The sequence below is a fragment of the Sinocyclocheilus grahami genome, unplaced genomic scaffold, assembly GCF_001515645.1.
Source record: "Sinocyclocheilus grahami isolate Dianchi unplaced genomic scaffold, SAMN03320097.WGS_v1.1 scaffold241.1, whole genome shotgun sequence".
NCBI classification, from domain to species: Eukaryota; Metazoa; Chordata; class Actinopteri; order Cypriniformes; family Cyprinidae; genus Sinocyclocheilus; species Sinocyclocheilus grahami.
In genome coordinates, this window is record NW_015505420.1 from 1,083,752 (window position 1) to 1,096,761 (window position 13,010).

The following is a 13,010-nucleotide window of genomic DNA, read 5'->3' on the forward strand; positions in this document are numbered from 1 at the left end:
AATAAAAAACAAAAAAATATATATATATATATATATATATATATATATATATATATATATCATAGTATAATTCTTGTATTGATTTATAATTGAAGTTAAATTTCAGTACATTGTTTCAGATGACAGATACAGTATATAGACTTAGACTACTATTTAGATTGTATTGTAGCTGCTTGATTCTTTGGTTTGTTCAGAATTAAAGCTTCTTCATTATGCAATTTGATTCCTCCCCCAACAACTTTACAACACAAAAGCAGTAATTTTGCAGAGTGTGATCAATTGTGTCACGTGTGATTATCACTAATTTTAGGATACTGTTTTAACACATTTTAGGCTAATTTTTGCCATGGGTGTGCAAAAAAAGACCCCAGTCCTTGACCTTCGACACACACACACACACAGACACACGGAGCCGGCGGGTGTTTTAGGGTTTATGTGCACGACCAAATGCTGTAACAGGGGTCAGGGGTTTCTATGGAAACTGTGATTACGTTATTTGGACAAAGACCTTTCACGGTCAATCCACTCCCGCTCTCTCTCCGTATCTCACCCTCCGTGTAACTGAATTATTGAAGTAAATGCACAAGCAGCTGTGATTGCTGAACAGAGACAGACAAGCAGTGACGGGAAGGTGTAGCAGAGACCAGACGCTGACGGATGACAGACATACAGGCTGAAGAATGTGAGGATTTCCTGTGCATGATTTGCATATATTTGTATGTGATTGTGTATTTTAGCAGTCTGTAGTAGTCTTAACAGTCGCTGTTCATTAATGACCCTAAATCCACCCTCCCTCCCCCCGACCGTTCCATAATCAGAGCCAAATTAATGAGTTGTTTTCCCACAGTGAGACACAAAGATGGACAGAGAGAGATGCACACTGATGGAATAGAGATAGATGCGTCTATGATTGGATGATCGGGCTGTGGATTAATTAATCACACCATAAGTATATATTTATCATAATATCAGATCTGCTGGCTTTGTATTGCGTTGCATTGTAAGATTGTGCTGTCAGGACACTTGAGCCTGAACTTGGTCTGGTGTTGCTCGATGAGCTGGGATGTGATGATTAAGCTTTGTCATCATAGGTTATAGTGGTTGAATGTTCTTAGTATGCATGCTGATACAGGACAGCGGCTGTCATGGTGGAATGTGCCGTTATATGCGTCTTGTTTGTGGAAGTGTTGAACAGGGTTGGGTCGCTCCGCAGGCTCATTTCACGCTGTTATTGACTGATCCCAGTTCACCGAATCAAACATCAGCTTTTGTATTTTTAAGGTGACATTCAAATGAAGATTACTGAGATGTGTGTTAATGCATTTTATTCAGTATATTTAAACCACTGTTTGATTTTTGTAGATCTGTAGGTTTGAGTGTTTTGGTCTTGGTTTCTGTACCCTGCTGTGGAGAGTGTTTAAGTGTGTGTGTGTGTGTGTGTGACCACTGAAAGGTCACACACACACACACACACACACACACACACACACACACACACACACACAGACAGGGCTGTGGAGATGTAGATAAGAGCTCACATGAGCGTTCACAAGTCAGGAAAGATACACCAACACATGACCAAGGAACCCGAATTTCATTACGCTCTGTTAATACTGCATTGTCACTAAATGTGTCACATTACATTATAGAGTAATGTGATTCAGGGTCTTTTTTTCATTCAAGGTTTAAAGGTTGTAAGAGCGATAGATGAATGTAAAATGATAAATATTACATTATCTTTTAAATGTTGCACACTGATGTGATGCTGTGAATGGAACCGGTCTGATTACTGTTTCTGCTGGGTTTGTTTACAGCTGACTTTGTAATGATAAGCGATGAGCTGATGTTCTGCTGTGTGTTTTCTGCAGAAACTGGCTCGTGACGCGTCAGATGAGGACTGCTTCTTTGACCTTTTGAGTAAGTTTCAGAGCAGCCGTATGGATGACCAGCGCTGTCAGCTGGATGAGCCGTCCAATGGAGAGAACGCAGGAGGAGCGGATCGAAACACAATCAATGACATGATCGGTCAGTCACAGCGTAAGATCGCACAGAATCTGCTGAAGTTTCACTAGTCCTTAAAGAAAAAGAGATTATTACTCACCTCATGTGGTTTCAAACCCGTAAGAATTTGGAGATATTTTGATGAATGTTAACGCTGCTTTATTTGCATACAGTGAAAGCAGTTTATGATGCAAATTTATGATGCAAACACTTTACAATAAGGTTGCATTTGCTAACATTAGAAGTATTTTTCATTGTTAAATGTTAACTAATGCAGTTAGCTAAAGCATTTCTTAATTATTTTCAATATTTATTCATACATTTTAAAAAGCAACTCAAAGGTTGAGTCTGTTTATATTATCTATTAATCGAGCTCACAATAAACAGTTTGATTTTTATTAACTTACATTAACAAAGATTAATAAATGCAGTAACAATTATATTGGTCATTGTTAGTTAATGCATTAACTAATGTCAACTAATGGCTAGAGTCAATATTTTTAATACATTTTTATCTTGCATTTTCTGCTTTCATTTTAAATTTAGTTAAAGTTTTAGTAATTTTGTAATATTAAAGTCATATTATTTTTTATAATGTACTACATGTTTAATTTTTATTTTTTTTTTGCAACAAATGCATTTGCATTTTCTAATTCGCATGAACAAGAGTTCAGTCAGGATCACTTTTGACCAAAGATTTGATGAAGCTCATCATCAGTGTGAAATGATCACAGATTAAAATCATAAAGGTTGAGTTGTTTGTGTTGTTTCTCAGATGCCAGTCTGCTGACGTCTCCTCAGACCGAAGAACTGTTCGATTTGATCGCCAGCTCTCAGAGCCGTCGTCTGGACGATCAGAGGGTGAGCGTCAGTAACCTGCCCGGACTCAGAATTACCCACAATAACCTGGGCCACCTGTGTGGAGAGAGCGACCCTCAGGAGCCCAGCGATGACTTCTTCAACATGCTCATAAAGTGCCAGGTGAGACAGAGAGCCTTCAATCAGACGCGTTGAGACTAAACATGTCTGGTGTATTTTATCTCACAGTGACGCTAGTTCTGTTCTAAACTCTAGTGAGCTGCTTAGAAACATCTCTCTATTGCCCTGTCCACACGAACGCAGCATTTTCAACGCAGTTTGGCCGTTCGTCCACACGCAAACGCAGCACCAGGTCACTGAAACTGAACATTTTTGAAAACGCCTGCCAGGGTGTAGATTTTCAAAAACTCCGGTTGCAGTGTTATCGTGTAGACAGCGAAACCGGAGTTTTTGGCTTGTGACGTTGGAGCATGCACCATTATCTCCGCCTACTGGAAACTTTTTCAGGCTTCTGATTTGCCAACATGGCTTTACAGTTGAGATTATATCGCCACCTGTTGGTTTGGCATGCTCTTGACAGTGCTTCATAACATGCGTTTGCGTTTTCATGTGGACGGAGATTTTTTTAAAAACGGAAGATGGAAAAAACTACCCGTGTACGTGTGGACATGGCCTATATTATGAGCGTGCTCCCAAGGCTATGAACTAAAACAGGTTAAAATTGTTGGATTGAAGCTAAAAAATATGCTTGAAACAATACTTGAAAATTAACTGAACTGAAATAAAATAACTTTGTTGAAGTACTACAATTACTAAAACTAAAACAAACAAAAAAAAAGTATGTTTTTGTTAAATGTTTAATGTACATTTTTGTAATTTTGTTTTGTGCTTTTGTCATTAATTTTTTTTTTAAAAATTCTATTTAGCTTTATTTGTGTTTCAATTTAAGTTTTCAATTTAAACTTCATTTATCACTTCAACATATTTTATTTCAGTTGGTTGCCAAGGCAGCATTTCTAATTTAAGTTGAAGTTATAAAACTTCTAAAATTAAAACTGAAATAAAATAAAGCTATATATATATGAAAAATGACAAAAAAGACTAACATTTTAAATAAAAACTGCAAATAGGAAAATAAAAGCTAATTCAAAACATTAATAAGTACTATAATAGTATATAAATAATACTAATATAATAGTACATAAATAACGTCATATACTTAAAGCAAAATCAAAGAATGAATGGGTGTGGCATCATTTTGAATTAGCCAAAATGAAATTCATTTGGAGTTTGTCTTGGTGGTTTAAACCAGCTTGCCAGCACAATCCTTCCGGAAAACATGTTAAGTTTTGAAAGATGTAAAGTTAATGGCAGCACTGATTGTGTGTAAATAGTTCAATAAAAAGAGCTCTATTCTACCTAGCGAACTGACTTTCACTGTGCATGTGTTCAGTCATCCAGGATAGATGACCAGCGCTGCTCTCCTCCTGAAGGGGGTCCGCGGGCCCCAACCGTCCCAGACGAGGATTTCTTCAGCCTAATACAGAGAGTTCAGGCCAAACGAATGGACGAGCAACGCGTGCAGCTCCCATCTGATGAACAGGAGACGGACGAGGACGAGGATGAGGACGAGAGAGAGCCGGGGGTCACAGACTCCTGAAGAAAGCCGGGGCCAAATGACAAACAACGAGGACTGAATGAGAGAGGACGTTTCATGGGGAACATTTGGATGGACTCTTTCATGAGATGAAGAAATGTGCACAAAGAGACGCATGTGAGACATGAAAACACAAGTGCCATCTCAGTATACGGTGCAGTTTTACGCCTCCTGTGCTTTACAGCTAATGATACATGACGTTTGATAGAGTTTATATTGAATGGAGTAACAGACATTAGGGCCGCAACTCTCTAGGTGAATTCACTAAGAATCAGTGATTGTGTTGTTCATTTGCAAACACTGCCTGCACTGTTTTAGCACCTGATTAACAAAAGAAATTTAACAAATGAGGTGCAAAAACATTAATGCATTTAGCAAATGCTTTTATCCAAAGTGACTTGCAGTGCAAAAGAGGAACAAAAGCAACAAACATCACATTATCTACATATTATAGTGATAGTTCACGCAGAAAGGAAAACATGCTATTAATTTACTCATCCAAGATGTAGGCATTTATTCATAAAATGCAAGTCTACCGTCACTTTGAGAGTCAAAAAAAAAAGAAGCATATCAGGCAACACAAAATTAATACACGTGGCTCCTGTTGATATATTGAGGTCATATGAAGCGAAATTATTGGTCTGTGCAAGAAACTGAACATTATTTGCAACATTATTACCTGTAATCCACAGCCTCAGGCAAACGCTACAGAGTGATGTCCAGTTTGTGAACAAATCATTATTTTGAACCGTTTTTTTTTTTTGTGAACTCGTTCAACCAGTTCACCAAATCAGACTGAACTGAAACAGTTTGCGGCTCGAGCAGCAAAGATCTAAAAGTTAGTGATGGCCACTTTTAAAACACTGCTTCATCAAGCTTCGAAACCTTTGCGAATCAGTTGTTTCAAAACAGTGGTTTGGAGCACGTATCAAACTGCCAAAGTCGCGTGATTTCAGTAAACGAGGCTTCGTTACATCATAACTGTTTCGAAACGTTTAGAAATTTCAGTAGTTCGTCTTATGCCGAGTCAAAATCGAAGACGCGATCTGAGGGAATCACCGATGCAAGTCGATTCACAATCACGCTGTGTGAAATTAGTTCTGACTGAAAAACACATCGGCGATGACCTACAGCCAATGAGAGATCAAGATACAGGGCAGCGGGAAGTTCAGGGAGGAGTTATATGAAACGTAGTTTGTGGACCAGTGTTGCCAAATCTGCGAATGCCACCGGTTGTTTTTTATGTTAGCAGGTTGAACCGATCCCAATAACGTGATATTTAGGCCCTGGAATGTGAATTGTACCAGGAGAACCCCACCAAAAAAAAATGTATTTTACCCCTGAACGCGATTTTTACTGGGGGACCCCCTCGAAAGCAATTGGGCTATTTTCAGGCTAGTTTTGAGTAGTAAGTGAGCGGGTTTTGTAGCGAAAACCTGGCAACCCTGCACCAGACAGAGCTGTCGGCGATTCTTCCTATTGTAAAGTCATGCAATGTGAAACCCCCTGTCGCCGATCCATCGTGCAGTGTGAACACAGCAGCAACTGAAGTGTGAAAACAACGGCGATCCGACGAGTTTGAAAATCGTGCAGTGTGAACTCGGCATTTAGGGGGGCGATCTCTGTGAACCCGTGAATCATGCGAGTTCACTGCGATCGCTCTGCTGCGGCGAACTACTGCATCAGGGTCTATGGTTATACGATCTCGGATCAGTTTGATCAATTTGTAGACATTTTGTGTAATTAAAAGTATGAGTATTAGTTAATAGTCTCTTACTGGCCTGTTTAGACAAGCTCTCCATAAAACAAACAAAACAAGCCCTTGCAAATTAATAATAATTATTTTAAAGACGCATATTTTACAGACACTTAATTTTTAATGGTATTTTATTATTTTGATTGCATTTAATATATTATACTTTCAAGAAAGCATTTTCATTGGGTTCGTAAAAGCTGTTTTATGCATGTTTTTGCCTGTGTTTTTATTGCATTTACACACTTTTGACCAGCAGGCATCACCCGCGTGTGGTGTTTCGAGCGCTTCGAAACAGTGAATCATTTTGCGAAGCAATTGGTTCAGTTGATTCGAAGCTTCGAAATGGTTAGTTTCTCGCATCTCTACTAAAAGTTACTCAATCAAAACTCACTTCGGATGCCTGACAGTCACTCCGACTGGAAATGGGGCAAAATACTGGCGTGCATTGATACACGTCATTGACTTGGTTTTGCACTAATCAGTTGTTCCACAAGGTGGCAGCACTGACCTGGACCGGTGTTTCACAATAGAAAATGAAACTAATGGCTCGTTTCCACCAAGCTGACAATGGAAACGGAAATAATTGCGTACTGTACTGTACTGAACCTCAGTGGAAATGAGCCATAAAGATACAGAACAACAACAAAAACAACAGATGCCTGCATTGACAAGCACTTGTGTAAGGGGGTTGATGAAGCTCTCTAGAGCGCATGTGTTGACCACCTGAATTCGCGTTCACCTCAAATCGAGTATACTTTGAAAGGCTATGCGTTCAGCGCATGCGTACAAAAACGAAGGCTACGTCCACACAAAGCCAGAGCTAACCCTATCTGATCTGTCCCCCCCCCCCTCGTCTCAAGAAATATCTGCGTCCACACAAAACCGACACAAAACGATGTAGTATACATGCCAGGCCAGCATGTACAGCACGCTGTAATTCTGCCACAGAGATACACTAAAAACGGAGAAGAACACTTGGACTATGCGCATAAACCTTGCGTGCGGTATACAAACGAACATGGAACAATACATGTATTAATCTGTGTTAATGTTAGTTAATAAAAAGACAATCGTTCAGTGTTTGTTCATGTTTTTGTTGCTGTTACGTGACGTAGCGGTGTCTGACTAGAGGTTAGACGTGGGCCGATGACGTCATTGTTTCAGAAAATATACGGATTCGCTGTCCACACGAAAACGCAAGGGTGGCGTTTTCAGATTTATCCACTCTGGGACCCGGTTTAAAAAAATATCGGTTTCACTCTTCCAAAATGCCGGATCCATCTGGACAAAACGCCTATACGATACAAAATGTATGCGTATACAGCTAAACCCCTTGTGGATGGGGCCTAAGTATACTTTTATACTTGTCTATGAGTTTTAAAGTGACAGTATCCATTGACTTTAATTTTATGAGTCACCACGGTTTCAACTAAACACTTCTTTACTGTTCTACTGAAGAAGAAAGTCACCTACATCTTGGATGGCCTGAGGATGAGTGAATTAACAGCGGATGTTAGTTTTTGGGTGAACTATCCCTTTAAGCTCCAGCGACGGTCTGCTTTGTGCAGGCAATAACAGCTCGGTGTTAATTGTATCAGGGGAATGCTACTGACCTTTGAATCTGGTTGAATCTGGTAATATGCTTCATATTAGCACCAGGTTAAGTTGGATGGCGGGTAGATAATGCGATGTGATGCTAATGTGGCGCAGGCATTTAGTGAATTCGCCCTATTGTTTCCCATGCCAGACATTCAGATCAAGCTTCTCATTGTCATGTGATTCTCGTCTACTGCCTTAATTAGACCTGCAGACTCTGATTGTATTCTTTGATATTGTGTTTTCTGAGGTCTTGAGCAGTATTTGGTCCGTGTTCATTGATAGAGTCGCGCAGCTGCCGCTGTATCTTTGACCTTCTTAATCGCAAGTGCAATTCAGTTTAGTTTTATATTGCATTTTCATTTAGCTGCTGACAGCATTGTAATATAAATCAAGACATTAGGGCTGCTTCTCTTCTTTACAGTTCTCTGTTTCTTGTTATGATGCTATGCTAACTCCACAGATGTATTTATTGAAAGTGTTAAGAAATCTGTAAAAACAAACAAACAAACAAAAAAATAGAGACTGTGAAAATACTTTTAAGTGTTGTTAATTGTGGGAAACGTGAATGTGCACAAAAGCTAATTTAAGCCACCAATTTCATGCTTCACAGCATCTTTTGACTGAATTTAAAATCAAATAAGTGATTAGCGAGTTTTCCATAACTGCCTCCGAATCACTGAATCGTGCAGTTTGGACTTTGATTGAATTGGTTTAGTTGTTCAATATTTTAGTCGTTTGTGGCCGACTGAACAGCAGAGTAATGGCTCACTCACACTGATGGCAGTTTCATGTAGAAGGTTTAAAAAGTCATGTTGAAATGTAAATCAAAAAGTTTTTGAAGATTTTTTGTTTCTTTTTGGAGCAATTATTATTATTAGTAGTAGTAGTATGATTGGAGGGAATTCATATTTCAAGTCAATTCACTGCCATCTTGTGGTAAAAATAAGCAAAGGCCATAAAAAATATACGATAATTTTCGGTTAACTCAAGAATGTGTTATGCATTATGTATCATTCCTAAGTATTTTTGAAGTTACTTTTGTTTTAAGAAGATAAACACCTGATTCATATTGATGAATATATTTGCAACTTATGCATGATGCGTGTAACTAACCCTCGTTTCTAACATGACTTTATCTTACTACAGTGCTGAAACCTTCAGCTCACTGACTCCAGATCAATAAAACATAGGATATATGTGATAGATTCATAATGAAATGATGTGATGATGAGGTTAACTATGAAACTGTATTAGTCAATTATTTAAAAATAGATATTCATTTTGACATGGTTTAACTGAAATATTTTATAGTCCATCTGAATGAACTATTTCCTCCTGTATTATGATTTGCCTTCCATATGCTGTAATAAAATTTTATGTCTGAAAGCCTTTGAAAAGCCACTGCCCTAAATGTACATAACTGTTTTATATTTATTTTCTGTCCATCAATTTGGGAATGAATCCCTTGCTTTTAATAAAATGTTGATGAAAGTGATATTAACCGGTCGTCTTCTTCAGCAAAGAACTATTAACACAAGTATGAGGCACTTTTGGCTCTGTCCACTGAAACTCGCTTCAAACACATTTACAACACACACATCACTCTCACTAAACTCTTTAATTTGTCTACTATCAGTGTCTAAAAGTGGACATGTGCTGTGTGGTTGGTGGTGTAGTGACTTCACCAGGTATTCAGCCATCTTAAGGGAGTGAACATTTACAGTTTGAAGGGCACTGTGGACACAAGAAATGGAAAGGAAAATTTACCCACGATTCATTGCGCATCACTCTAGCACTTAATTTTGACTAAAATAAAGGCAGTGAAAATGAGTTTCAGAACTCAAAACTAACTTCCCAATTTAAATTATGAACTATTCTTTTCCATCCTTATGAAACACCAGGATTTGAAATCGGGAGAATGGTGACGTACATGCAGCAACTTTTGTAATACAAGTAATAATAGTGCATTTAAAACTATATTCTGACAATTAAGCAAGCAAAAGCCGTTACCATATTGAAACAGATTGTTGTGGTTGCATTTAGATTTTTCCTGTCTAGGGCTCAAACATATAAGGTTCTATCACAGCGCTTAACATCTAGAGCAGGGTTCCTCAAATCTTGCCCTGGAGGGCCTCCTGCAGAGTTTAGCTCCAACCCTGATCAAACTCACCTGTGATTTTCTAATGATCCTGAAGACGTTGATTAGCATGTTCAGGTGTGTTTGATTAGGGTTAGAGCTAAACTCTGCAGGAAAGTGGATCTCATGGGCCAGATTTGAGGATCCCTGATCTAGAGTATCGTAACACACAACATGCTGTAAAGGAGGGCATGGATATGGTGTGATGAAGTAAGCCAATTTGTCATGAATGCGTTCCCTCTGCCCTAGTCAGAAACTACACTTCCTAGCATCACCCCTGTCCTTCACCTGCACTCACTCGGCCATCAACCGCACCTGTTCCCCATCACCACTCCAATAAAGCCCTGCCTAAAAACTCACACCACTAGCCATTTATTGTCTGATCTCAACCAGGACTACAGACTCCTATCTGTGAGGAGTCCGTTTGACTTCTCCTATATTAACTTCAGTGATCACCTTCCACAAATTAACCTGTAACAGTGAGTGATATTTACCTGACATCAGTGGTGTGTGTACCCCGTCCTGTCTGTCTCCCTCCTGTGTGTGTCCAGTCCCACCAACACTGTATTAATGCTCCTTCAAGTCCGTAAGACTTTTTAGTACCATTATTTACCTACATTTCTCCATTTAACCACTTGTTCATAAATACCTGCAATAAATTCCTGTCTTCAGCCTTGTTTATACCGACAGAAAACCAGACCTACAAATGGCATGAACCCAGCAGTGTACTCGCCTAACCACCCCGCCGACCTGCACCTCTCTTTCTCAAAAGATGGCCACCCTCTAGAAGACTATGTGGAGGAGTTCATCAAGCTCTCCCATCTGTTGTCCTGGAGAGATGACACCCTGAAGACTGTCGTCTTGAGTGGGTTGGAAGATCCTCTCTTCCAACAATTACCAGCGGGAACTAGCACCTGTACCCTGGAACGGTATTGCTGTGGCTGAGTGGTTACTCACTCATTGTAGGCAACTGAACAACAACATCAGGGCCACAAAGTCATAGCCTCCCAAAACCCCTCTAGTCCTCCTGGTGCTGGTGATCTTCAAGACACCATCTGCCTTGGAACTCCTCCCAAGCCCTTCTCTACCCCTTCTCACAGCTGCCGCCGAGCCCAGAGAGCCCCTTACTAGAGGTCTGCACCGGCTTTAAACTGAAGTCCGAGCCCGGCCCGTACCCGAGATCGTTTGACGCAGCCCGACCCAACCTGTTAAATTTACAGCCCGAAACCTGACCCGAACCCGGAATAGGTCTCTCACAACATATACAATTTTGCAAGATGCTGTATTTCAGGATTACATGCAACTGCCAGTAAAGAAATACGTGTAAAGCAACAGTTTCATCAATTCAGTTCAATTCAAGTTTATTTCTATAGCGCTTTTCACGATACAAGTCGTTGCAAAGCAACTTTACAGCAAATTAAGTTTCTACAATATTTAGTGGTAGCTTATCAGTGGTGACTGTCAGTTAATGTACATATGTATCATCAAGGCACAGATGCCCCCTCAGCACAAGAGCAAAAGAGAAAAAACACTTACTAATTATGAAACACTGCTGGTTGAGCACAGGTGCGACAGTCACAAATTCCATTTGAATCTCGAACTTCTAACTTAAAAAAAAAAAAAAAAAAGAGTTTGTGGAAAGTGTTGCAGAACTATTTGCACAAATTTATCCTTTTCAGTATACGTTGTGAAGGAAGAGAACGGCATCGACAGTTGATGGTTTCAGCGCCGTCCTTCTCTGATTAAAAGTTACTCCAGCAGCACTGTTTCTCTTGCTACTGCTACTTCTTGCAGGGATGCTGAGTATACTATGGGCCACTCTTGACAGTAATGGGAAAACGCCGCTGTTGTTTTTCCACCAACCCAAGAAATCCCATTCCTCTTCCATGTCGTGGTTGCGGCTGATGTATTGGTGAACTTCATCAACAGTTTCATTCAGGGGCACGTTTACCTACTTCTCAAACTCTGCCACTATAGTCTTGCTTCTTTTACATGCCGGTTCAACAGCTGGCTCGCCACCATTGGTAAAGCTAGCTATCCGGCGCCTGGCTTTTTGGTGGATATCCTCTTTGTCAGGTTGAGACGGCATGCGAAGTTGACAATTTTGGCCACAGAAATATGGCAAATTTATGCAGCGCCTTGATTTATTATTATTTTTTTTTCTGATTCCGCCATTCGAGATGTCACTCCCGAATAATGGCCTGGTGTGGACTGTCTGAAGCCACAGGCCTGCAGTGGCACTTAAGTTGCTCATGCCAAAAACAACCAAGGCACAGGTGTGGGGTACTGGTCACCCTCTAGTTCCATCTGAGCCTGGTAGAATGGGCAAAGAAAATCTAGCAGGAACTCAAAGACATCTGGAGATACTTTGTAGAATCTTCTGCTTTCTCCGCGGTTGTCAAGTTTTTCACGAAGCTCAGCATATACCTCTTTAATTGAATCCAAGGTAAGGAACACAGTGCTGAACCTGGTGTCCGACATTTGTCTGACAGTTTTTCTTAACTGGTTTATTATACCTGTTTGCTTGACGTATCTCACGAGTGCTTTGGCTGCCAATAAAGTCTGTGTGATCTCTGGTGTGCAGTCTCGTAGTTCGTCACAATCAAGTGCACGTCTAAGTACTGTTATAAACATAGTCCTGACAATCCAGCCGATGATACAGTGCGAGTGCAGCAATTATGTTTGATCCCTGATCAGTGACCCAGACGACTTCGTTCATAACACAGGCATCAAATCAAAGTACAGAAATGAGCTGCCGCTGTAATTCTCTCCGTATGTTGTCACCGGTTTTCGATTCTTCAGGTGGGAACATCGCTGTAGTAAGGACTCTGCTCCAAAAAATCTGAAGTGATATAGTGGCAAGTGATTAAGAAACTGTTCTTGCGGTAATCGTTAGTCCACATGTCAGTGGTCATCCCAACATTAATGTCACGCATAATATCCAATATTTGTTTGACCACAGTCTGACGTTTTGAGGCCGCGGCTTCTTTACATCTCCGAAAGATTGTTGTGGGATCAGGCGGCACACTCTCGGCTGAGAC

At 40.1% G+C, this 13,010-nt stretch overlaps 1 protein-coding gene across 4 annotated transcripts in view; it reads left to right on the plus strand.

The window, feature by feature from the left end:
- Nucleotides 1-4,840, plus strand: part of LOC107597941 (G-protein-signaling modulator 1-like) — a 27,498-nt gene extending 22,658 nt beyond the window's left edge. For 3 of the 4 annotated variants that reach the window (XM_016289154.1, XM_016289152.1, XM_016289155.1), the window contains exons 12-14: nt 1,869-2,037; nt 2,777-2,982; nt 4,274-4,840. In XM_016289154.1, the coding sequence (XP_016144640.1) occupies nt 1,869-2,037; nt 2,777-2,982; nt 4,274-4,480 (582 nt within the window). In that variant the 3' untranslated portion in view covers nt 4,481-4,840. The remainder of the gene's footprint in view (nt 1-1,868; nt 2,038-2,776; nt 2,983-4,273) is intronic. The other variant, XM_016289153.1, reaches the window with a different exon arrangement.
- The last annotated feature ends 8,170 nt before the right edge of the window (nt 4,841-13,010 follow it).